Source organism: Anabas testudineus, chromosome 6 (assembly GCF_900324465.2).
Source record: "Anabas testudineus chromosome 6, fAnaTes1.2, whole genome shotgun sequence".
In the NCBI taxonomy this organism is placed as follows: domain Eukaryota; kingdom Metazoa; phylum Chordata; class Actinopteri; order Anabantiformes; family Anabantidae; genus Anabas; species Anabas testudineus.
The window spans coordinates 16,582,957-16,610,571 of NC_046615.1; the positions used below are offsets into that span (position 1 = coordinate 16,582,957).

At 40.4% G+C, this 27,615-nt stretch overlaps 1 protein-coding gene across 3 annotated transcripts in view; it reads right to left on the minus strand.

Moving 5' to 3' along the window:
* Positions 1-1,647: 1,647 nt before the first annotated feature.
* The window catches only part of LOC113165991 (potassium voltage-gated channel subfamily D member 2-like), a 30,523-nt gene continuing 4,555 nt past the window's right edge, over positions 1,648-27,615 (minus strand). The window contains exons 3-7 of one of the 3 annotated variants that reach the window (XM_026365850.1): positions 7,451-7,613; positions 6,892-6,990; positions 5,865-5,963; positions 4,600-4,820; positions 1,648-3,576 (exon numbers count right to left, since the gene is read on the minus strand). In XM_026365850.1, coding sequence (XP_026221635.1) covers positions 3,399-3,576; positions 4,600-4,820; positions 5,865-5,963; positions 6,892-6,990; positions 7,451-7,613 — 760 coding nt within the window. In that variant the 3' untranslated portion in view covers positions 1,648-3,398. Of the gene's footprint in view, positions 3,577-4,596; positions 4,821-5,864; positions 5,964-6,891; positions 6,991-7,450; positions 7,614-27,615 lie in introns of all 3 variants that reach the window. The other 2 variants (XM_026365852.1, XM_026365851.1) reach the window with 2 other exon arrangements.

Here is a 27,615-nt window from a genome sequence, read left to right on the forward strand (position 1 = left end):
ATTCTGATTCCTCTCACTTGGACTTTGGCTGTTCTGGTGACTGTTTTTTCCCTCATATTTGTGAAGGACTCACCTGTGAATGTGAGATGTCAAGGGTCACAGAGAGAAACATTATCCTCCTATGACTCATTTGGACTTTACATGCTGCTCCCACTGTGGGCAGTTTGCTTTGGTGTCATCATTGGATTCTATGCTCGCATATTTACCCTTGTGAGATCCCACAATCGCAAAATATTTGATAAAGGTACTTCACATCTTCCGAAAAAAGACAAAACCCGAAGCAAACAGAAGAAAGAAGAAATCCCAGCTGTGGAATGTGGACATGGAAAGTCAGAGCAAACCCAGACCCTGAGCAGAAGTGTTGCTCAGGTGGAGCACCACTCTGATGAACCAGATTTATCCAAGATAGAGTCTCTGACCTCAACAAATACTCCACAATGTGTCTCCATCAGTTCAGAAAAGAAAGAAAAAAATGTGGCTGAAATAACAGACTTTGAGCAACCTTGCCATTTTGCAGTGAACACAGAGGAGAACACTTCTAAAACAGAGCAGTCCAACACCTGTGCCACAGAAGTTGAAGCAAAGCCATCAAATGGAGGTGATGTAGTTAGTGTTAAGAGCTTTTCCACAAAGCCGCAGAAGGTGTCAAGCAATCTAGACACAGAAAATCAGTCAAAAGAAAGAGCGAGAATTGAAAAAGCACCCTCTGAAATGAGAGAAACTAGCCTCCATGCTCCCGCTCCTGCACAGTTAGAAAATCCTGGTTCCGCTGTTTTACTGATTGAACCCAAACAAGACACGAACAGCAACGGAGGAGAAACACAGACTGTTACTGCTGCACATCAAGTGTCTTCATTACCTCCCGTGTCAGTCAGTGTTCCCGAAGAAAAAGCTACAAAGCAAACTGTGATCCTAGAAGGTGCTGTTTGCATGATGCCTTCAAAAGCAAACAGAGAAAGGGTGAACAAAAAGAAGGAAAGTAAAATGGCCAAACGTGCTGGCTACATAATTCTAACCTTCCTTTTATTCTGGCTACCACTGATCACAACTACCCTGGTGAATTTTGCTGTTTACAAAATCAACAATACACAGGTAAGTGTGGACTATGAATTATTAAGACATTTTAAGTATGAGCAGTAGAGTGGTTGTTATGCTTTGAACTTGGATTTGGCCAAAATAGCCTGTAGATAAATACTGTATTAACTTTCTATATATACATACATCAAGTAAACCTGCGGCTGAAAACATGATTCTTTTTAATTAACAGGTTATAACACAAAGTCAATATATTTAAATCTAAAAGCTTTGAAATGCTCTGTGTTTGTTTTTCAGATAAAGATCATCCAGGATGTGGAGATTTTGTCAGTGTGTGTTGCCTGTATTACATCACTGAGTGACCCAATAATATATGCTGCAGTGAACCCTCAATTTCGTACAGAGTATTACAGGATAAAAAATAGGGTTAAATCCATATTCAGTAAGAAATGATAATAATTCCTACTGCTGTATACCTTCGAGTGGCACTAGACCAAATGACTGTATTCAATATTCACTATGTAACTTAACATCAAAATGGTTAACATTTGTCTAGTATTGTTCAAACATGAACTAAATTAAATACAAGACGTCAAAGTGTGTGTGCTTTTTTTTCCTTTATTTGAGTGTAAGAGGCCAATTATTTTACATGCTGCTGTGTTATCTTAGATTTTATGCAGGCTGACTTCTCAGCAGTTACTAAACACTGCAGAGGTGATGCATGCTGTGAACAGTGGCCTGGACCAATGCAATCAACTCTGCAGGGGGACACTTGTCTGTCTCCAGAGACCCTGCAAGTAGGACCCACCACTGGGCAAGTCAGGTCCTCACATGTCCTCCAGCAGTACCTAATTATTATCCTATCCCTGTTATTAGTGCTCGTTGAGCAATCTGGCAAAACATAATAAAATCCACCTCACTGTGTTCTAGTAAAAAGAAAAGACATGGGTCATTTAATGGATGTTTCAGTAAAGCTACAGTATTTATTCTATCCACTGCACCAAATGCACAAAGTGTGTATATTTGTCCCATTTCCTTACCCTTTATATATCTACTCCATGACAAAATTTGATTTGTATTAAAAGCAAAGTGTTGCAGAATTTACATCATAACATACCAGCTTCATTAGTGTGTCCTTGAATCCATCTCATTTTTACTGACAAACCTCCAACAAGAAGCAGAGACATACTTTAATAAAACAGAAGTCTGCAGTGACAGCATGCAAATCCTTAATTCAACAAGTTAACAGACAGAAATAGTATCCCAACAACTGTCAACTAAATCTAGAAATAAGAGCCAACTTCAAATGCAGTCAATAAAGTTCTAACCAAGATATTTACAGTATGGATATGAAAAATGTACAAAATGGCCCTTTAGCACAGTGAAAACTACCAAGTCTCATAGTTTAATATGAGAATTTATGAGGAACTTGATGGGACTGATGTTCAACACTTTTCAATATGGTTTTCCAGGTCAATACTGTCATGTGTCCACATCAGGGTTAGTATTAGTTAAGAGCTGCAAAGAACATTCACTTATATTTCTACCTTGTAACCTAACTAATAAGTACCCTTTATATTTTTCGACTGTTAATTAATGACAGTGGGTTTCACATAGATTCGTTTCAGAATGTCAAGTATGGAAGCTAACACAGGTTTTGTCATTTTGACTTTCACTTGCACATTTCACAAACATGTCAGGATGTGTAATATATTTTACTCATCAAGCGATGACAGCATCCCGTTAATGAGTCAGTTAATGAATATTCACAACAGTTAATCATTCCTGTGGATGTATGTTTTCTGAATTTACAACAGTGAGGGGACTATTAGAAATCAGTTAATCGAGGGCTTTTTAAAACAATCTACTGAACAGGGTGGTGAGTGAAGTGAATGCTTCTAATGAGTACGTTGACTGACTTAATATTCACAAAGATGGCCCCCAAGGTAATGAATATGTGTGCTTTGTCATCAGAGGCCATCAAAACTGACCTTTGAACAACTGCTTTTCCTTTTCTCCTTTGAGTCAGAAGACAAATACAGCTACATTACATATTCAAAAATAAAGGGTTTTTTTTGACAGTAGTTTTAGGCAACGACGACAACCACGCAATCCCGACACTTCCTTGCTCTGCTGTGCTTAACGGAGTAAAATCTGCTGGTCACTTTTCATCCCAAGGCAGCCGTCCACATCATTCTAATAATATGCAGAGTTTGACATCAGATGAGATCACTACTTTAAAAACCCAGACCTCTGCTAATGCTGTATTCCCTCTAGATGATGGCAGGTTGATGCTCGGTGGTCCCTCGCCTCAGCATCTGGTGCTTCTTGAGACCAGCTAGCTGAGCTGATAGGCATGACATCTACAAGGCAGATACTCGGACAATGTTGCTCTGAGAGTATGCGGTGGTGGTGGTGGAGCCGTCCCCATCTGATGAGGTCACCACCGGGGCAGAAAGGGTGACCATAGAGGGAGAGATGTAAGGTTCATCACATTTCAAGGGCACAGTCTCATCAAGTTTGGCATTCAGGCTGGAGCGGCTGTAAAAGAAAACACAGGATGAAAGATTGTGAGAGACTTGACCTTGTGACTGTATTACATAAAGTCCTTTTATACATACCTTTTTATACTATAAAAAACACTTTTCTTCTTAGTACAGAATCACTTTATAAAGGAGTATTGTTTCTCTTCACTCTTTAAGGTGCTAAATAGCTCAGTTTTCCAGATGGACTTGTGCACTGCAGCTTTTGTCTGTGGACAATATGCTGTACGGGAGGAGTGTATATGAAACCAAAGGTCCAGATGAACTTTACTGCTAAGCTTTTTTTCTATGTAGCTAATCTCATTCTGTAGAAATACATCCTGTAAAACTACAAAACTGAATTTTTTACCTTTGTATGAAAATGTACATGCAAAGATGAATGAGAATCAGCTCACACATTTAAATGAAAGAACTCACAAGAAATGCAGATTGTTCAGGTATTATGTGACAACTGTTTGAGATATTTGGCTCTGAGGACTGTGCTAAATAATACTTAACAGTAACCCCTCTTTTTAGATACAGTGTCCTAGTTCTGGATAATCCAAAGAACATGTTGTCACTTGTCAGTGAGAGTAGGACTAATTCTTTGGAAAAAGTAGTTTTGCTGATCAGTGTTCTTACTATAGTGTTACATTCACTGTACCATGGATTATGTCTCTGAAGGGACATGTTGTTTTTTAGTTTTTTAGTTTTTCTTTAAGCTCCATGATCAACAACAACACCATCAATTCTGGTCCCTTTTATTGGAAGTAGACAGAGACAGAAACATGTATATTACGGCAATTAAAAATAAATCTATCTGTAGATAGCTTCTCGTTGAAGTAGAGAAAACTGAATAAAAAAGTCACTTGCTTTTCTTTTAGATATATCTGTATAAACGTTATTCGAACATTTATTGTTATTTGCTTGCATGGAATCAATAAATACTTTTTGTTTTCTTATAATATTCATAAAACCAGGTGTTTGTGTCAAGAACAACAGAGATGTAGAGAGAGACAAACTAGAAAAACATACAGACTACCTGTTGGCAACAGGCCTCTCTCTTATCTGTATGGTGCTCAGCTCCTGGTTGTTTGTGCTTGGCAGGCTGAAGCTGCTCTTCTTCCTGTGGCGTCGAGAGCAGCACGAACTGAGACCGTGCGGAGACGAGGACAGCGAAGACGCTCGGGAACCCGACTTGTTCATCACAGAGATTTCCATGCAGTTGGCTTGAAACGTCTGCTCGTCCACAAACTCGTGATTCTGCAGAAGATGGTGGAAATTTGGATTCAATGTTGCTCATGAATCACTCCATTACATCAATGATTGGCTCTGCTAAATAATGAGTAAAGATGTTTTGTGGTGAAGACTAAACGGACTGAACAGAATCCACAGCAAAATTGTTCAATAATTGGGAAATGAATCATCAGGGGAATCGAAATATATTGGCCCAGATGTCCATATTAAGTGCCATCTGTGAAAACCTTCACAACTGTTATTCCTGTGACAAATGAGCATGACTTGAAGGTCAGGCTGCAAGCACAAATCAGGCTTTGCCAGCAGGTGGCAGAGTGACACCACGCAGAATCTAATGTCATGTCTTGAATTGGGCTTTCTTATCTTTTCTTGTGCCTTCTCTCTGTCACTTCAGCTCTACACTCTGCCATCTATGATGCACAACAGGAGAGGTCTGATGTAAACATGTGAACTGCATCCGGTATAGCATGAACCTTTTATTGAGCCTTTCCCAGACGACCAGTAAGAGGATCATCTGTGAGGAGGAACACTGATTTACTGTCTGTCCATGTCTCTTTCCAGGGTTTCGAGCTGCAAGTGTAAAACTTGTGTCACAACCAAGCATTAAATAGACTCTTACATCTCTAAATTATACATAGTGTAAAATAAAGTGTGCTGGTTTATTTGGAGGGACTAATGTAACTGGCTGGCAAAGTCATGTTATCTTTAGCATGTTGCTGGCGAGGGGACTCAACATTTCCCAGCCCCATTTACTGCTATTTTTAACTTGTGCTGCATATAAAATAGATTCTACAGTTTGTGCATAGATGGAAAAAAACTCACTTTGTTTCTATTTACAACACACTATAACGGGCTGGTGCTACTGATGATACAGCGTAGGCCACAGACGCGATGCTATTTTACTGTACATAAAAGGACCTTTTCTTGCAGTGAGCTATTTTAAACCGTGTAAAGTCTGTTACCATGATAGTAAGAATGAAAGATGCCAAAGTGATTGTGTATTTTCCAGTGGACACAGCTTTCAAGTTTTAGAAAAAACAGGGATTTTACCGTGGTTTTCTCCAGGCAGTGCAGCAGGTGATGATGTTGGCTCTCAAAAGGAGGGCTGGCAGCCTTTCCCACCAGGGCTTGTCCTGCCTCCTTGGAGGCCTTGGAACACACAAAGTGAATAGACATACTGTAGATGAGCAGTTTCAGTCTGGGTGCACAGAAACAGAGTCTCAGGCAACAACTGTTAGCTCGGTGATGTAGTGGAGAGTACGCAAAGCATTGAGGGTTGAAATGCTGATCTGTAGCACGGCAGCCAATCTACTGAGAACCTAGTGAGATGAGGATGTTTTAGAGATGCAGAGACCGCAGCTGACTACACCATGTTTCATGTTGATAGAATTGGTTATGCCATTCTTTCACTTATTTGGTAAGGAGGACCATAAAAGTCCATTTCAAAGTGAGCTCATTTCAGTGCAACAGCAGTGGCACACCTAGACACAGATCGAACAGATTGCACCAAACACATCACAGATTTTGGACAACAACAACACCACACACTTTGATGAAGCTCTGCACGGCTCTGGGATGGAAGGTATGTTATGTTAGTCTGCTCTACAACCTGGATGCTCTAGAAATAACACACGCAGAACACACAGCAGATCAAAAACAGAGTTTAGAGGAGATGCAGGCTGAGGAGGCAGCCCCATAGGTGACCTACTGTCCAGTAAGCCTTTGGTTCCCTTCTTCCCCTCCAAACCCTGTTGAACAGACATGCCGAGCTTGTCATGAGTCAGTGTGACAGTAATGGTTGTGCTACACAAGAAGGCAAGTGTGCCCGCCCGGCCCTCCTGCTGTATGGACAGAGAGAGAGTGTTGACCACGCATGTCAATGCCGCAGCTGAGAGGTGTGATGTAAGAGAGTGGACGATCACATTGAAGCACTGGAATGACAGCAGCCCATGTTACAGCATGATAAGTCGTCGCCCCCCCACCCAAATATGGTGGCATGGCCCCCGAGCAGAGCGGCATGCAAGCATCAGGGAGGCCCCAGTCAGTCAGCCCCCAAGCCGCTGCTTGGCCCCGTTACCTCCTCCAGTGAGTCGATCAGCAGCCCATTTTGTTTGTAGTGCATATAGGCATTAGTGCCTCGAATCTTCGCAGCACGGATTCTAGCAAGCCGAGTTTTCTGTTTGAACAAACAGACCCCTGTTTTAGCCTCTGACAGTTTGTCGGTCACAATAATTGGCTCTGTCTCCCACTGGCAGGCCCAGTATTTAGTAGGGAGAGGCTATACTTAAATCTATGATTAGCAAATTCTGCCTTAGCAAACACTTTTAGAAAGAATTGCACATATTGCTATTGAAAAGCTGCTGACACAATACTCTGAAGATCATTTGTTCAGTCATTGTCATTCCTCCTCTTATTCCTTTCTCCCGCTGAAATGTACTCAAGCGAGTTTAGCCCATCCAATACACACATACACAGAAGCACAATAAAAGATTAATATTCAGAAAGATAGTGTTTGCCCTGTCATCTGTTACGTTTGGATAAGACAGGGACAGAGAAAAGAGCCAGATAGAAGCAAAGTAAAGACAGAACGAGAGAAAAGGGAAGCCAGAGGCAGAGGGAGTGTGGGGAGTCAGTACCCTCTGGGCTCGTCGTTTCTCTGCCCGCTGGCTTTGGTGGTAGATTCGGCTGAAGTTTGACACTATGACAGGGACAGGCAAGGCGATGACCAGCACCCCACTCAGAGAGCATATGGACCCGAACACCTTCCCCACGATTGTTTTTGGCACCATGTCACCGTACCTGAAACACAGAAAACATTCAACAGTGAGCAAACTGGCTAGAAAAACAAGAAAAGATCAGTTCCTTTTAAAGAATCTGCCCTAGAGGATTGTTTTAACATCCTAAGTTGTTGTGCGTTTCATGCTATTTTTAATATTCTTGAAATAGTTTGAATGACCTTGGATTATTTCACAACTTCAAATAAGAAGTCACACATTTGAAGTGCATGAGGAATAAATAGGACTTTTCTGAAGTATCTGCTTCCTGGCCTACTTTCTGCATGTCATTGTGATGCTCCTCTTTTGAAACCCTGTTTCATATATAATTACACACCTGCTGGCACCAGCTAATGCTTTCATGTCGTGACCAAACGTGCTACATATCCCCTGTGACCTCCGTTAGCCAAACAGCATGTGAAAGATACAAGTAGTATTGCACTGAAGAAAAGTAGAAAGGGGAAGGAAACAGTGTGATGCGAGATCATTTTACCCTGCTGGCCTTAGAAACATCCATTTGTATGTTTTGCTTTTCTTTTACATCAACATGGACCTTGAATATTAAATGCAAAGGCACAGAAACCACATTAAAAACAATTCAGATTCAAGACAAAAAGAGGGAAGCAGCTCTTTGGAAATCGTGCACTGCACTGACATGATGGCATGAGCATGTCATTTTTCAGCATCACACAAATGCTGAACAGGATACACTCAGCATGAACAGATTAATGGTTTTACATATGTCAGATGGGACTGAATCATCTCCATTAAAGAGATTAGAGCGTCTGTCTTGAATCATCAGACAGTTGGAACTGTCTGTGTGAGAAAGATAAAGCTAAAATCAAACTGTGCTCACGGTCTCACTTTCTTTACATTAGCAAACACCTCCAGGCATTACAACCAGAACTACTCAACGAAACACTTAAGTGCAAACACAATGGCATTCTGTTGACACACACAGGGGCGATTATCATTGAATGTCATTGGGTAATTATGGAACCCTGATTTCTCTGAGGCAATTAATAGGCACACATCTGCAAATGATACACACAGACAATTCAAACATAACCTACATGTTCTGCTAGTATTTTAGGCCACAGAGTGAAGTGTTTATTTTTTTTTAAGTGCAAAAGAATGATTCAGAGCACACGTGTTTTCGATGTCTTCTAAACACCTCTCTCTGTGCTGCAAAGGACCACAGAATTGCAGGTGGGTGAGATGAATGATCGCGACCCTAATGCGCAAATGACCTGAGAAGACCATTACCTCCTGAGAGTAAGATGAATGCAGGTAGGAAAGGACATCAGCATTGCTCAGTGGCTGTGACAGCAGCGCGTCTCTCAAGTGAGGCGGGGTAATGTGAATGTATCGCTACACGGGAGGTTGACTATTTCATAAATGAAGTTGTCTAATGCCCACGGCCGTCTGTTTGAGTCATTAGCCTCAGGTTTCCATCACGTTGGGTCCAACAGCCTGGGCTTTTACAGAGCTTGGGCGGAAAGATGTAAAAGTGGACATTTTAATATCACGCTTGATGGGACTTCGTGTACAACAGTTTGCTTTCAAGTTGAGTAATTTCACACAGATGTCATTAGTTTTACAGTTCATTACAGGTCAAGTCATTTTCCTGTGTAATCACTGACAAAGCCTGACAGCAGGTGTCAATTATAGATTCTGGACATACTGTTGAAAGACTATAACAAGATCTTCATAAAAAATACAGACCAGCGTTCCCTCACATCAAAGTGTGACTGCTGACATGTTTTATTCCACTGGTAAAAGTGGCGAGATGCTGTTAGATATGAAAATAAGCCTGAACAGACAACTGTGCAGTACGATATATTGCAGTCCTTTCTGTGCGCATCTTTTGAGAGCAAAGCATAGCAGTGAGCAGGTGAAAAAAGAAAGGAGCAAGCACGCTCTGGAGAGAGGTACTAACAGTGATGGATTGTTCATAAGGGGGAAGCTGAGATACACAAAGCTCTGCCTCCTGGATGATGGCAGAGGTAAGAATTAGCAGCAGCGAGAGATTAAAGTAATGTTCCTGCTTTGTTCTTGTTGTCTCTGACTACCAGTTATCCACATTTGCTACCCAGAGCTGACATGGGTGAGACACAAAGATGGATGGCCCGATCCTTATCCACCCTGCAGAGGAGGAAGAGGAGTGTCGGAATGACTGAGTATCAATTCCCCAGTTCCACCCACCTGAAACCATACTGCGCTCGTGCTCACACCGATCTTAAAAACAACGCATTCTCTAGAATTGTCCTACGGTGAGATGACAGCATTGCAGATGAAGCCCAGTGCAGTGAAAGCATGAAACTGGGGGGCTGACTCAGACAGTGTAGGAAAAACGCCAGACTAAAAGGAATATTTGAATTCCAAAACCGGGGATTAATGTCCCCACCCAGCTTGGATAATAGACCAATCAAACATTCATGAGTCCCTGTATCAACCAGTGTGGCAGAGTTTGTGTGGTTAACCTTAAAAGCTGTGCGGTATTCCATCAGGGGGTGCTCTGAGACAGATTTCTGCACATGACCTCATCGTCTCACAGCAAGCGCCGTCACCCAACAACATGGGCACGCCTGAGACACAGAGGAACACACACGTGCAGCCGCGAGAACATGTACACATTTGTGTATGTGTGCGTGCGTGTGCTCGTGTGTGAAAGGCCTTTAATTTGACATCTAGTTAAACCAATCCCGCTTCCTAAAAAAGCAATCTTGTTCCTTGATTGTCTTCCAGAACCCTGTGTCTGAAATCTGACTGCCATCTGGTTAGTGGGAAGCGAGAACAAAAAAAAAAAAAAAAAAAAAAAGATATATCTGGATGACTTTACAAACACATCATTTGTTTATTTCTCCTTTCATAAAAAGGGAATTTCTCTTTATTCTAAAAGCAAATCAAATGAAATACAATTGTTTCAGCTAAAATGAGCCTAAATTGTAAACACTTGACCTTTATGGTCATTTGAGCCACTGCACCTGCTACACACAAATAAACCATCCTGTTAAAGCAGGAGAAAGGCAAACCTTTCCTAAATGAGCACAGACTCTGGTTTCTGATGTAATCAGAGAGGTCTAAAGTAAGTCCTGCTGTCCCACCAAGTCACATGCCAGTTGAGATCATCACCAACAGCTTAGCAGTGCTGACAATCAGGATCCAAGTAGGACTGTGGCAGATCCTTCAGCTGAGAGGGTTTTGTCAACAGTGTTAAAATCCAATCATCCACTGGCACCTCTGTCATGGTGCTTCAAGCTTCCTCATCCTGGTTTTTACCCTCAACTAAATTGTCTTCTGCAGAAGTAATTGAAAAGTAAAGTACATTAAGAAAAGCAAAGAGAAAGAGTGATGCTCAAATGCACTTGAAGCATTTGATTTAGTTAATGTGAGTGATGAAGGTCAAAGTATTCAAAAGATGAAAATCCCAGTGATGAAGATAGTACAGCAGCTGGACTGTAAGGTGCCACACTATTAAATCTGTAATGGTAAAGACATTAAACCTCAAAACTGTACTTTGATCTGCTCTACTTTGATATTTCAATAATAAGAAGCAATGGAATGAAACTAATTTTATTAATACATTAGGCGTTTTGATTCATCGTCTGATTAAAATCAAGCACACTGTCCTATCGCATGCACCATCTATCCCTGTTGTTTCATGGCAATAATTACTGAGCGGCCTGCAATCTGATAATCTGAATCTCAAATTAATTTCAATCTCACCTTCTTCCATGAGATTGGTTTAACTTCACATCCCACTCAGCATTTCACTGCAAGCAAGGGCAATCGCCCTGAGACGCTCCCTGGCATCTGTTGTGTGTGTTGGGTCACCGATAACTTAATATGAGATGCTCTTTGAGATGCTGAAACAATACATTCGTTTTAAAAAGTACTTTATTCAGAAAAAAATGTCAAGGTCAACCATTTTTAGTCTGACATGTATTAGCATTTTTTATAATTTCAAAAAGATGAGTTTGGTAAATTCCAAACATGCTCTCTGTGTCAGGTGTCCTCAGCATGTCTTTGATAATTCTGTGAATGCATGATTTTCTGTTTGACCTTCACCAAACATCCTATTGCACACTGAGCTCCCTATCAGTGCATGCCGAGGTAATTCACTCGCTCAGTTTTACAGTTCAATGGTTTCTACAGCACAGCCAAGCCCTCCAAACCTGTCAATTATCCTGAAACTCTGATACTGTCACTGACTGTACCAATCACAAGTTGGTAATGACACCGAGGAGCATTAAAACCGGGCAGAATTATCAGGACAGTGGCAAGGTCAGGAAGTATCACATACCCTTAAAGTAGTGACATACCCAGCGGGCTTGATGTGAAAGGCAAAGCTACCGCAGAGGATCAGAGAGTGTCAGTGTGGACACAACATTAAAATCTTATCTAAGCACTTGACATAGAAGTGATGAAGCCTTACACTGACCAAGTGAGAGAAGCTCTATATTTTACAAATCATGACAAGGAGCAAATGGAGCAACGCTCCATGACAATACAGCTCTACCTTCTCCACAAGGCTGAAAGAGCACAATATTCATCCTTGCTGACAGTTAAATAGATGTACCAAAAAAATGTAATTTTCCTCCTGAACTCCATCGTTCTCTTACGACTATGAATTCAGAATCTGGAGAAAATGGATTATACTGTCTGCATGTCATAAGGCATGCTAACATGAATGACAAGGAGATATACATTTTCTAGTGTTGTATTTGTGAAGACCACAAGATTTATGAAGTACTGCAGGAGAAGTCTGGAGGGTGGTTATGTCATATTAAGAGCCTTCATAAAAAATTTAGTTCATAAAAACAAGGAAAGAAAGGCTGTACGATCGTTCTTTCAGTGCCAACAGGCATCATGAATCTGACCACAGAGCACGAACAGAGAAATGCAGCAAACTGAGACAGCTGCATTTACAGATAAACAAGGATAAATAAAGCTAAATGAATACAGGAGCTATCTCCGGTGAACCTGTATATGTATATTATTGATGAGTAAACGTGTTGTGTTTTGGTCACCAAGTTAAATATTAAGCACATTCTCTATTTATCGCCACAATTTCTCTGATTTACACCAGCATGAACAGACTGTAAAACAGTGCAAATAAAATCTGTGTGATGCCAGAGAGACTGGCAGCATCACTGGCGGCAAACACTGCAAGAATCCTTCATTGCAGTGGCCCAGCTACAGTATGTACCACTGCAATGCAATCTTCGGGGAGATATACTACAAGGTCTCAGGAATCAAAAGCACAATAAATGAACATGATCTCCAACATGATCCCTAAACACAACACATCATTCCTGATGTTCTGCACTGCATCTCCGGCTACAGGCTGGGAGCAGAACATCCATAACGCTGCCTCTCTTGGGTTTGGACACCAAAGACTGATGGGATTAAGAGTGTGTGGGCTGATAGGACTCTGCTCTGATGCTATCCCTCAGATATACATCATTATTGAGGGGGGAATCCCACAGGCGCTGGGATTAGCCCGCTAGATTTACACTGCAGGTGATAAGGGAGAGAAGGGGAGGCTGGCAGAACTATACAACATAATGGCGAGATGGGAAAGCAGAGATATGAGGGTTACAGAGGACTGCGCTGGCTGGTGTAATGCGTGCGGTAGGAAAAACAGAGTGCTCGAGTATGAGTATCTGAGAACAATAGCTACAGGGAAGGACAACTTTGAGATAGGTGAACATCACCAACTGCCTCATTTCATTGTTCTGTCTGGATGTAGAAATACTGTAAAATGTTGTGTGAAGCTGATGTGTGAGATATTTTTTCTGCTTTTCACGATCCAGCTGAGCTCCAGCCTTTCCAGAATGGTGAAAGGCGAAGGGTAGAACTGAAGGTTAGCACATCAAGCTCAGGGAAGCAGCTGTAGCATGCATGGTTACATACCAGTCAGCATTGATGCAGTGTAAATGAAGACATTCAGATGCAGCGGTGTCAGTGTGGCTTTGATCCACCAGATGAACATTCACCCAGGAGTCTGAGGAACTACACAGACCCAATAAAGACCAATGAAATTCCTCTATTTTAGCCATGCAGATACAGATAAACCATATAGAATAATCCCACACATATAGCTCAAGCAAAGGCACCTCAGCTCTTTCTCGCTCACATATCAAACATGTATTCCCTCAGCCCCCCAAATCCCAGCTTAACCCTCACCCCATGAAAACCAGGGGGCTAGTTATCACTGCGGCTTTGACATTAGCATGCACGCCCTCACTCATTTGGGAGATCTTCTTAAGAGTCAGGGATGATAAAAAGCTTTCCTCTCTGCCGCTCTTCCATTCCTGACTTTGACTCACCCTTCCTCTGCCCGGACCTGCCTGCCTCTAACTATGAGTTGGAGATGAAACGCTTCATTCTCTTTCTTTTTCTCCCCCTTTTCTATTATCATGCAGTGCTAGCACAGCCCTGCTTGACATTTTTCTTTTCTTCTGCTATTCTCCAGTCTCTCAGTGTACACCTGCTGACACTTGAGAAACAACTGCTGTCCTATGCAAAAAAGCAGCCTTATTTCCGTGCTATTATATGCCAAGTCACCTCCTCATCGTCATGATTATGACCAATTCCTTGCGGCAATTTTCTTCTAATTACTAGATGAATGGGCAATCTGTATTAATAGAAGTTTTACGAGGGTTAAGTATCCACATGGACTCATAAAACAGCATGCTATCATACAAACACACAAGTGTGAGAAAAATAATTGTGTGTGTCAGCGGGTGGCATGGATGATGCAAATTTTTTGATCAGCCATAATATGATGAAACCAGGTAAAGTGACTGCTCAAAATCTAATATGTCATTCTGTGTTTACCTTTCTGTCTGTCCTCTTTGCATTACTTCAGAAAGCCAGGGGCTAAAAATATATTCCCACAATGTCAGTATATTACTTTGATAATGCAATTACACTGCATCGTGGCTGAATTGAGAGGGCAAAGGAACATGAAAGAGGGGTTGGAAGCACGGAGGAGCACCAGAGCTATGGATTATGAGAGAACGTGATAATGAAATGAAATCATCAAACACTCAAGCGATTATGCTAATGAACTAATTCCATATTCATCATAGGTTAATCGGCATGCGTGCAAGAGAGTGGCTGCATTTTCTCGAACACCGCAAGCTTTGATCGAGTTTCCTCACCTCTGGCATGTCAAGACCTAGAGGTTGGGGTGGGGTGGTATTAAAATTGAAACTGGCGAAATTTAGAGATGACCAATTAGGAAAAAACATCTTGGAGTAGTAGTGAAGCAGAGTGAAGTAGTAGTAGCATTTGTAATAGTGGTGTTAATAGTATTAGCTGTACTGTTTTCTAATTGCATCATACAATGTGAAATTCCTGTTTTCTAAAATATTGAATATACATGTGAAAAAGCAGGATGAGGATGAAACTGACGAGGACAAAGGAGAGAGAACAGGCTGTATATTCTAATAGTTAACTGGTATTGACCAGATGATGCATCAAAGCGACCTCTGTGACCTTTGTTGCGAGGTCAGGTGATGGAGAAGAGGAAAAACGTGAAAGGTCTTGTGGATTAGTGCCTCTGTGTTGAAAAAGGGAACTGGTCCAGGAGCCTCATCACACTGACAGCAGATTAGTGCTCCGCGGCGCCAGAGCAGACGGTGCAAGATTAACTTTGATGTGCGATTCCACACAGAGCAGCCGCTGGATATCAGTTCCCTCCACCAAATGGCCCCTTAACTCTGAGTTTGCAGTGTGTGCATTCATGAGCTACAGTATCTAAAATCAGCTTTTTAAATGGCAGAGAATCTGGGCTTCAATGAATTTGCATTCTTGTTAGTACTACATCTACCATAAAGGAACATTTACAGGCATTTTGGCCATTTATAATAAAACTATTTGTTGCTCTTTTGATTAAAGGGGAACACCACAGATTATCCACATGAAAATCTTTTCCGTACTACATCAGTGAACGAAACTATTTAATGTAAATGTCAACAAATAACCGCCAGATCTAAAGATGATGTCCTGACGACAACATAAAGATGGTTTAATTTCTAATTGTAAAAGACAAATAAAACCTGCACTTCCTCTCGTTTGAGAGGCTGGAATGTGTATTGGTGTTTTGATATCAGAAGATGAATGACAATACATACATCTACATATTGACAGCAAACTCCAGGGTGCGAATAACAACTAGTAAGTGGACTTTGTCCTTTGTTCTTACAAAGGACAAATGTTAATTTTTAAGATTAACTAACTGAACGTCTCTGGAGAGATTAATGTGGCAAAAAAAATGAAAATAAATACAGAAATGCAGGAAAGACTTAGGGCAAGTAAACAAAGTAATACCCAGTATTACATGTGCCCATACAGAATTTATAAGAAAAGGAAAACATCTCAGGATAATACACACTGTGGCAGAAAAGGATCAATTTTGCTCATGTTCAACACAAGAAAACGTCTGATTCTGTTTGAATTTTCTGGATCAGCTTTTAACACCAAACAGCTGTAGTGCCTCGTAAAGCTGCACATCCATTTAGGATATAGTTAATGGCTTAAAAACTGTGTGCACATACAGAACTCAATGCAAAATTCCTCAGAGTGTGTTTGAAACAAACATCAAGGTACAAATTGCAGCCGATTTTAAAAAAAAAAAACAGCTGGGAGTTCAAAGCAACACTTCAAAATTTCACACTGAAGCTGAGGGGAATAGCATAGGTTGGGATGAGACAAAAAAGGAGTGGTGAAGCGTAGAAATGTGCTGAGCACTCTCAGAGAGTGTGGACAGCAGCCAGACTGGCAACAGCAGCGAGCCCAGATAACAGCAAGTACCAGGAACTAGCAAGAACCTGTGGGGAAGTATTATGGGGGAGAGCCACATCTCTTCCAGCAGCTGCTGACTTGCCCCTGGGGCAGAGTAGCTGCAGCCACATCCACCATCTCCCCACCTGCACCACCGTACGTCATGAGCGTGTAGACATCATTACTTTTTCCATTTTACTTCACGAGACTTCTCCTGTCAAATCAAAAAATGACATGAAAAATAATAACTCAGGGCCGTGGGTGGAACAACAACACAGCTGAAAGGTCATTCTGCCAATGAAAATTTACACACAATCTATCAGTCATCAATGAGTTTATTGCTACGTCTGCTTTTGCAGCAGGTTTGGCTGGAGCCTGAATTAAACCGACCCTGGGCCGGTGGACGAAATGTGAACGTACTGACACCACACGCATTATTTATAACTTCCAAATCTTTTGTAACTGCGGACGATGATGTGAACACGCTGAAGACGGACAAAGCAAACGCATAGCTTTAGCTAAAGATGACACATTTGAATGTACCGTTAACAAACGTGACTGAATGAAGGTTATTCATTTTAATCACACTACAGCACACCCTCCCTCCCACTATCCCAGGGGGTTGCTATATTTAAGCACTTTTTCATTTCTTCTCCTTTTTTTTTTTTGGTCTTGGCTGATGGCAAGGCAATTGCTTTGTGGGATGTCTGCCCTTGAAGAATCAGACAACAGAAGGAGATATTTATACATACTGTAGATGTGGAGTGAGAGCAGCCTGTATCAAATTCAACGCCTTCCTCTTTGACTGTTTAGTGTTAAGAAATGAAATCAGAGGCTTTTTCCCCAACAGCTTTTGAGCCTTTATTTATCTTTTTTAATGTTTCCCTCAACAACAGACATGGTGTTGGTTTTGTACCTGTACTCTAAGATTAGTTGTCTGTCCTAAGGGAGACAGAAAGAGTTGGAACGTTTGTCTCCCACTTCTCCCATTCATTTGCCCGCTTTCTAATTGGACTTCTCCATCTGTTGAGGTCTACAAATTGTCTTCTGGGGATGCTACGGCTAAAACATCCTATCAAGCACACAAATACATCAGGGACAGTCTATTTGGAGCTCTGCCATACCAGACATTGAAAGAGTAGTCTGTGTAAATGTGCTTGTGTGTGTGTGTGTGTGTGTGTGTGTGTGTGTGTGTGCGCGCGGGCCTGGAGACAAGTAGATATACAATATATGCTGAACTGTGATATAAAGTTGGCAGGATCGGCTAGTGAACTGATCTATCTGTGATACGAGACATCTGTCTGTGGTGGTTGACATACTTTAATAAAAATTATTTCACAAGATGACAATGTTGATAGATGCCTGAAACATAATTTCAGTAGTATTGACTGCATGTCACATGCACATCAAATAAATGTTTCTCCTCTGAAGCAGAGGTGGTAGGAGTGCACAGGCTTGATACTGAAATAAAAGTGCAAGTACTTGCCAAACCAAAAACTCCCCTAACACTTTAAATTGAAAATAATCTGAAGATAGTTGTAGTGGAGGTAAGACTAGGTAAATGTTCTTACTGCAAGAAAGTATTGAATTTGAGAACTTGACAAATTCAGTCCAGATTTGTTTGGCAAATGCAGAAAAGGTAAAATATTACAACTAACAAAGATGGAGCTAATTTTACCTACTTCATGGAAGTATAATAAGTGGCTAATAACTAAAGTTATAAACAACAGTACAGTCAAAGTATAGTATTCCCTTTCCTTAGTTACTTTCCACCGCCCCTGTTCAGTTCCTACAGGCGAGATTTTTTAATTCTGAAAAAGTTTTTTTGGATTCTAACCTGGAGTTGTTAATGATATGGGAAATAGTGTTCCTCTCTTGTCACTTTTTACATCCCATTGACTGGGAGTTGAATACTCAAGAGTGAGCAGTGGGATGTGTGACAGTGTATTTGTGGTGATGATTACAGCCCATTAACTTTGATGGATGCCATTTCATAGAAAAGACAATGGGAGTTGAAACAACGGCAGCGCAGCTTGTTTTCTGTCACGAACGTGTGTACACTAAATTATAGAGAAGAGCCAGGAGGAATAAATTGTATCAAAGTCCATGCGAAATTGATTTTTAGATCCGAATGAACCACTTAAACTTAAGATAACTGAATTTCACATCAGGGAGACTAATGCCAGATCGGTCTGCCAATGTCTAAGTATGGTCAGGCATGATTCCCATGTAACCTCCTGAGGATGTTAACGACCAGCGCATCCATAGACATGTATGTGCCCAGCAACTTCCTCAGGAATAAAGGTGATGTGTGTGTCATGTGTTTCCATGCAGACTGAGAGTGCATATGCTAGTAAATGAGGCTATGCTGCATCAGAAATTGATTGCAGTGTCTGGCTTTATTAATGCTAACTGTCTGGGCGGCTTTGTTCTCTGCTCAACTCGCTTGTTTGTCTTTGCCTTTCAGTCTAAACGTGTGGCTCAAAACAAGACACACTCCATTTGTCTGTGGTAGTTATGTAAAGATAAGGCCATGCATGCCAGAAATCTAACTCTTAAGCTCCTCCACTGGGATTATGGACAATTGGCTAAGGGGAAAACTACAAATAATAATCAACTCTTTATGGTTTTCCACTAAAACCTTAAAAAAGAAGCAAAATTCCCCACATGGATATACAACTCTTAAGCAACTGAGTTACTCCAGCGTAGGATGCCCACAGAGGGACACACAGGTACAGAACCCTCTAGGTGTCAGCTAAACCTGCAGTTTAATAACATCCAGACAAACACTTCAATCTACAGTAGCAACATAAATTAGGATTTACTATTATTATTTAACTGTGCTGACCACTACACTCTATTGTGCTGTCCCTTCACATATATACAGTATTAAGTTATTTATTATATAATTATTGATAAAATGTATTTAAACATAAAAGGTTAGGCTATTGAAAGTTATGTGAAATTGTGAAACATTTTATATAACAGCATTATGTTTTATTTGTACATATGTTTTACTGTATGTAAAATTCGAATCTCCAAAGTAACTATTTAAGTAGCTGGCAAATGATTTATTTCAGTCAGGTAGTATCTTGAAAGTGCACTTGAATGCAGTACTGGTGTTACAATTACAGCAAACAGTCCTGACCTGCTGCCACCTCCCTGCAGCACTATAGAGGGTGTAACAGGTGCCACATTAGCAGGGGAACAGCGGCATCCTGCATGGTTACATGGAATAAAGCTCAGATGAGTGACCAATGTTTCATGAAGGTGTGAATTATCAGTCTGAAATCCAAAAAAAAGATCTGGAATACACAGTTAAATGTACAGTACATGCCAATGATAGTAAAATTAGAGCATGAATTTGATGAGTTTTTACCATTTTGAGAATAAAAGCAGATGTTTGTCATGTGTAATTTCACTGTACAAATACTAAGTCCAAACAGAAATAGACCATTGCCATCCAGAGAGTCGCTACTATTTAAACAGCTAAATATCCTACTTGCTGTTTATGCATAAACCTGAAAATTACTACAGTTCATCTCAGTGAGATAATAAATTACGCTGAATTACAGAAGAGACAGACACTGATATGTGCTGCCTCCTACCTATCATGTGACTGCTCTGAATTTACAGTGGGTGGGCACAATAAAAACATCATCACCAATTCCCTTTGTGAAGATTTAGTGCTCAATTCTTGCTGAGATGGTGGCAGTGAAATGTTGATTTAATACTGTGATATTTTTAACACAGGATTGTAGTAATTCAGTTGCATCATACTGTTAAGTGACTGAAATTGTGACCTGTGTTCTGTTTTTCACAAATTGGTAGATACTGCAGTGAGATTATATTGGAATGGTTTATTCTGTGTAGGCTCAATATGGTCTGTAATGGATAACTGCAATAGTAGCAGCTGGATCTATTCAGTACCTCATCAGGAAATATAAATATAACAACAAATATGTTATTTAATGCATCATATATTGCATATTATTCATATATTTTGAAATAAATGGAGACAGTTAACAGTGTGGAGGAGACTCTGATACACCTGTACATGAGAAATTAGTTTGAGGTGAAAGAGAGAAATACGGCCCCAGAGCACATGGCCTGTTTAGTTTCTGTTTGACCAAATGGCCTACATTAGGTGATATATTTAGCTATTTATAGAAGCTGGGGCAGGCAGGAAACAGCTGCCATGTGTCAGGGTGACAGGCTGACATCCCTCATCTCAGCGGGACCTCCCTGGCTGGCAGACAGGAGGAAGTTCTTTATACCTAAACTGAAATGGGACATAGCCTCTTATCATTCATACTACATACAGAAACTAATAATCTATGGAGCCTGTGGCAAAGACTCAACAATGAAACTGGGTTAACAGTGGCAGGTATGGGCAGCTCAATTCAAAACCACACTTACGTGCTTTACAGAGATCTGTATTCTGCCTTTACAGGGAACACTGTGGATTTCATTCAAGTGGGATCTGTATTGATCATAAGCAGCTTTTATTGCGGCATCCCGGTGCTGTAAACTGGCACAAGATTCCTCCATTCTGATAAAAATGATACGGTTCATAAACAGTGAAACAGAGCTTTAAGCTGACAAACAGGCTGAATCAATATTCATGACTTTGCCATGAAGCGGCTCACGTTCTGGGATTGTGAACGGGCTGTAAACCAAGTTTCAATTAATGTGTTAGCATCAAAGTTTTATAGCTCTCTCTGAAACTGATGAGAAGCTATGCTTTATGTTTGTCTCTTGTACATGAAAGTCTGTATTGATTTCAATGCTTTCACAGGATACAAGACAGTGTTAAGATTACACACCATTATACTTTGAAAGTGTGTCACCATGATATAAATGTATGCCGTGCAGCACTTAAGTGTAGGTACTTTAAAAACTAGGGTAACTGTCAAGGTAATGGATTTCTCTCATTTCACCCTGGTTAATGTTTTGCTGAGAGGCTTTAAAAACAGCCTAACTTTCTTTATAAAACCTTATCTGTGGTGATATCCCATCACTCTTCAGATGAGGTGTCAGAGAGGTAGAAGTTACATCACTCTTTGAATTCTTTTCTTTCTCGTTCTCACAGCAGCCTGCTGATTGCTGTTAGGTATAATCTCTGAATCTCTGCTGATCACAGATGTTGGCTTGTTGGCTGAGGGGCGTTTTTGATAAAGAGACAAATGTCAGGGGGAGGGATTATTCACACTCTGGCATTATAAAAACTGGCACCGCTTCAAGATATTGTGTTTACTATGCTGTCCCATGCGCCTGAGAGAAATAATCGGTGCAAAGAGCAATACGCCCCTCCCAAACTCATCACACTGACAAGTGGGACCATCATCACCTTCCTCATAAGTTTTTAGCTCTACATTTGTGCAGCAAAGCTGAAATTTAAAGTCAGGAAAGAGAGAAAGGTAATGCAGAATAATGTATGCTACGGTAGTTCAATGTTTCCTAGAGTGACTGTAACTGTTTCTCCCTCTACCAGCGCTCGTTACATGCAAATGCAGGAGTTCAGACAGCCATAGCGGACATTAAAAATGTTACAGCTCTACATGGAAGTAAACAGCTTGTTTTTTGTAGTAAAGTATCAAGTGCAGTGACTTGTATATGTTTTATTGTACAATTTATTACAGTGCCTTTTTTTCCACCGTGCCACTGTGACCGTGTGGGAATAGCTGATGTTAATTCATTCCTCTCTTTTTTTTTCTAATACTATACCGGGTTGATAATTAGTTTTCTGGCTTTACAGTGAAAGCCTGACCTCACATGTGAGTGGATGTGACTAATTCTCTCCAAGAAAACCTTCAGTAACTTCTCTAGTATAGTGTTTTTGCAGTCTGTGAAAATCTTGAATTGAATGTCAGATCCTGCTAAAATTAAAGGGCATGAATTGACACAAGGTTTGTAGAAAAAACCTTCATAATATTGTTAGGACTCTTTCCGAATGAGAGGGTAGTGCAGTTGCTGAGAGAGTTCAATGCACTTCACTTGAAAGGATCAGAAAAGAAAGGGAAGGGGAGGAAAATACACTGATTCAATTTCATCAACAAGCCCTAGAAATTAAATAAAAATATGTTGTTTGTTCACGACCTTTTTTTTTGTCATTTGGGGACAATTATGGTCGTCCTTTAAAGCAACATGTGGACTTTGTCTAAAGCAGTATCACCTGACTTCCTTTTTTGTTCTGGTTTTGTGTCTTAATTTAGTCAAATTTGGCCAAAACATCCACTTGAACTGATCATGGCTGTGATAGATGAAGACAATATCTCAGAAAATGTCTTTAAATTTTGGTACAATCCAAGTCTCTGGATGACAACCAAGGCAGGGGGCCTCCTGTTCCTCTGATACTCCACCACAAGCTCACTGATGTGACGTGACAGAGCCCTCTGTAGCTACTCCTCTGTAAAACTCTCTAAGTGAAGACAGCATGTTATTCAATGTTACCCACTTCCTTTTTGCCAAAAAGTACACATCATATCTTAAACTCCTTCTCTATGTATATTATGAGTCTGGGCAGACATGAAGTGAAACTCAACTGGCTGCAAGAGGCATATAACAATAAAGAGGTAATTCTAGTTCGTCTTGGGAAGACAGTTGATACCATAAGAATGGTATCAGTTGATTCAGAGTTGATACCATGAGCTTCTTTCAACTATGAAGCTACAGTGAGCAGGACTTAAATGGAAGCATTAAGAATGAAACAGGAGAAAAACCGTCTCTGTCTAAAAGTAACAGAATCTACTATTACCTCTAAAACTCACTGGCTCGCAAATTCTGTCTTGGTTTTGTACAAAAAACTTGAGGAAAAATGATTGTGATTCTTGGTTAGACTTTAATTAGTGCATCGACTTTTCTTATAAATAGCACTTTACTCTTTACTCTTTTTTATATTTAGTATTCAAAAGGCCTTGCATATGGCAAACAAAGAACATTAAAAAGAAATGTGTTATGCTCGTGGGGACACAATAAATATTTAAAAGTAGCCTGTTAATGGCGTCCTCCCCTACTTGATGTTACACTACCAACTACAATAACAGAGGCTTTCAGAAAACATTGGATGGCCTTTGTCAACACATGTAACTTTGTCAATAGAGGCACAGCAATAATAGGCATCAGTGTTTATAATAATAAGCTCAACATACAGACTGACACTCCTAAAATGTTGTATATTTTTCTAAAACACATTTATTGTGATCCTGACATGATAATTGCAGATCTAATGCTAAGCACAGGGCAAGCCAGAACGCTCAACTAAGAAGAATCCACTTAGAATGGTGCTCTAGGTTTCAACAAAGTGATGAGCATGCACTGTATGTGTCTGCATACCAATCTCCATGACCAGACAAGTCGTTTTCATCTGTATGTTAATGCTGAGTATGTAAATAAGCCATGCAGCACTAGAGGAGGAGATAGCTGTTGGGCTTGGGCTTATCATTTGCACACTATTTGATCCACTGATCTCATGGCATACACTTCACATCTGATATATTTTACAACAAATCAACTTTCAAGATAGGACACAGTCACAGAATAGGTAATAGTTCCTCATTTCATTCATTCACTCAGACTGGGTCAGGGTTTCTACGCTGTTAGATTGGATGGAAGTGGAGCCAGGCACGGCAAATGCTTTCTAACAACAATGAAATCGAGGTAATGTGTTTTCTCACATATCTCCTTATTTCCTAATGCAGTGATGCTGCATTCATTCAAAGTAACTTTAATCTTGTTCTGGAAAATTCCATTAATCTTTGATGTTGCTTGCAATACAAAGAAGAAGTTGCTGAGCAGTGGAAAAAAACATAGCCATATTTTATGTCCTCACACCACGTTGCCCGGGCTCAAGTGCAGAACATGCTAGTCTATTTCCCTGCTTAATGCAGCACATTCAGAGTCTATTAATGAAAAAAAAAACCCTGTGGAATGAGTATTATTGGTGCTGCCTCGAAGATGGGTTGTCAAAGAAATCGAATCAAATGGAAGGACAGCCATTTTGTCCTTGCCATATAGATTATTTATCAATCTGACCATCCGCAGTGACGCATGCCTGCTTTTAGAGTCAGTTCACACACACAGTATCCTCACATCAACCTACCAGCTGGCCATAATCTGTTTTTCAGTTCAGGGTTGACTGACCACAAATGCATTTTTTTATGTTATATTATTCACCTAAATTATATAAACTATCATTAAAACTATATTTACCATGCAAAAGAAAATCTTCAGAAGCTTTTTCTACCTACAGGCTGAAAGATAAATATTGTGTAAATAATCGGTAATATATGAATGCCTATAAAATGTTAATCAGTCATTCAACTCACACCTCCATAACACCCTTCTTAAATTCCAAACTGGCAGTGCGAAACAGTTTCAGTGATGAAAACAAAGAGAATAAAGAAAATGCAGGGGCTTGCGTATTTTCAATTTAGCAGGAAAAAAAAGAGGATCTGGTTTTTTTCCCCACGTATTCTGTCTTTCACTGTGATCTTAATCTTCCCTGAAGACAGCTGCCTGTTCCCGCCCCTCGCTCTCACTCCTCCATTTCGCAGTCATTTGCATGGGCAGAAAGACGCTTGCACAGAACACATGTCAGCGCCAGGTTCCACACATTAAGTCACCTGTCACTTCAGGACCATTTTACCAGCCTCATATTAGCATCACCTCCCCTCCCCAATAAAGCACCTGGAGGGGCACTGTGAGCCTACGGGCTAATGGCAGCCTACACATCTCACATCAGCCACTTCTGCTTTACGCAGTAATACATCAAATCGCTCATAATGGATTGCAGATTTTCATAATGTGCATAACATACACAATGCCAAGTGGTGTAATGTATTCAACTGAACACAAAAATTACACCCATTGCAGTACATAATCAAACGCACCAAATGTTCTCGCTGACTGTCGTGTTCAGGTGAAAAAAAAAAAAAGCAGAGTGTAAATCCTCTGCATTGCCTGTGAGGGATATGGTAACTTATCCATCCACACGAGTACTGTATCATCAAGAGAGCATTTGTTATCTTTTCGGTACAGATACAGTAAAAGGGCCTGCAGATTATTCCTGTACATTTCAATTACATTTGACATGCAGATGGGTTCGGACTTCAAAAAGCTTTTGCTCTGCACCACACTGAACCATGAAGTTAATGCTTTGCATTGTAGGTTTTGATTGCCATGGGGTCGGGGTGTCAAAACTGGCAAGCATGATAATGGTAATACTTCTGGTGGTTTATGGGCCCTGCAGTGACCCCTGTGTCTGTTAACCTTGCCTCCTCCGTTCTATAAATCCTATACAGAGAGGTTTATAGGGCTCACTTGTCAAGCCTTTCCAGTTGTATTTGGTGGGTGGGGCTGTGGCACTACGACAAACGACAAGGTGATGAATTTTGCATCTGTACAATGTATACAGTAGACACTGCTGTCGAGAGACAATGCACATGATAAATGTCACAACAAATGAGTAGTTAGTATGATCATTTCCCTCACTATTATCTGGGGATAGTAAAAGGTGGTGATCTCAGAGTATAATTGTGTAACTCTGATGTGTCAGTAACTATTTAATCTAGAAACTCTCTCTCTCTATAGAAAATTCTATGTTCTACTATGTGTTTATTGGGTCATTTGGTAAAAGAAATGTCATCTTATTCCAGAGGTGACATGAACTTCACCAGTAATGTATTCACATCAACACCTTCTACATTTCACATTTTTTTGGAAATGCCTTCATTAACAGGTGGTCTCCAGTTGACAGCATTAAAACTACTTCATCCAAAAGAATCATTACACGCCAATATTTAAAAAGATAGATTGTCATACTTATACTACAACATGAAGTTAATACCTAGCTCTTGGTTTTTTTAAAGCCTTTGTGTGTCTTAAAAGGGTGCTTGCTAAAAAGTGGCTAAATGGGGTTTTATTAGGTGACACTAAAACGAAAGGCTTTTGTAGAAGACGAGAGCCCAAATTAAATCAAATTACAGGTTGGACGCTTAGTGGTGTTAACCCTGAGTCATGCGGTCATGGTAAAATAACTCAGTTTGTTTATAACAATTGTATTGTATGTGCTTTTGTATCCAAAACACAATGGAAAAATCCTAGTGGCTTTTTGTTTAGGGAACTACAGTGATGCTAACTTCCGGGTTGACCTACTAAAAAAAGATCTCCCCTCTCCTCACTGTATTTATCTCACAGAGAGATCGATCCAGTTCATAGTAGTGAACATCACATCTGTTTTAAAGTCATTACATTGTTTACCTGTCAGTCAGCTTACAGATTTTTACAGTTAATTTCATCTTTCTTAAATCACATCATGGTTTTGTTCCACCTGACACCTCCAGTTGTGCAATGACCTGAGAGCAGCTGAAGAGCTTAAATGCAAACTCAAACCCCACCTCTGGCTTCTCATTAGAATTATGATCATTATTAATTGTTTATTCATTTACATGTTATATCGGTCATTGGTCAAGATGTGTTTTATCTTAATATTGACCTATATTATTTAAGCTCTTTGCTACACAAAAAAAGTTTGACTGATTGATTATGATTGGGTGTAAGTGTGTGTGTGTGTGTGTGTGTGTGTGTGTGTGTGTGTGTGTGTGTGTGTGTGTGTGTGTGTGTGTGTGTGTGTGTGTTTGAAAACATATGAAATGTTTGTGCTGGGAGCTGAGGCTAATTATGTCTATCAAAGGTAATGTCTGTGTCCAGAGGAATGTGTGTCTCCATGCCAGACTAAACCCTGTCCTCCCTACTCCTCTTCCCTTGTGGGTTGCGCTTGACTTCCACCGTTTTCACAGCTGCTCTCAGCAGTGCACTCCATTACACCTTAAATCACTTAAAAGATCTGAAGTACCAAAAACTCCCTCTGCAGCTAATTCACCCTGACTCTGTGGATCATCTAGAGAAAACAAGAGCAAAGAAACACTGCAACATTTGATTCTGGCCTAATAAAGTGCAATGCTGTCTTTATTTTGAAACCGATCGCTGCTTGAAATGAATAATATTAAATCAAGTCACAAGCTGATACTCTAAGGCCTCAGTGCAGTTTTAAGAAATACTGGAAACACAATACCATGGATAAGAATCTCATATTTTACACACAGTCACCCAATTCGGGAAGATCTTGGCGGGGGCATTCATACAGCGGCACATTCCTCTTTGTAGGGCATCTGAAAGCAGCCACAGAGATTAGGCTCAATAAATAAGGAGGGATAAGTGGGTCTTGTCCT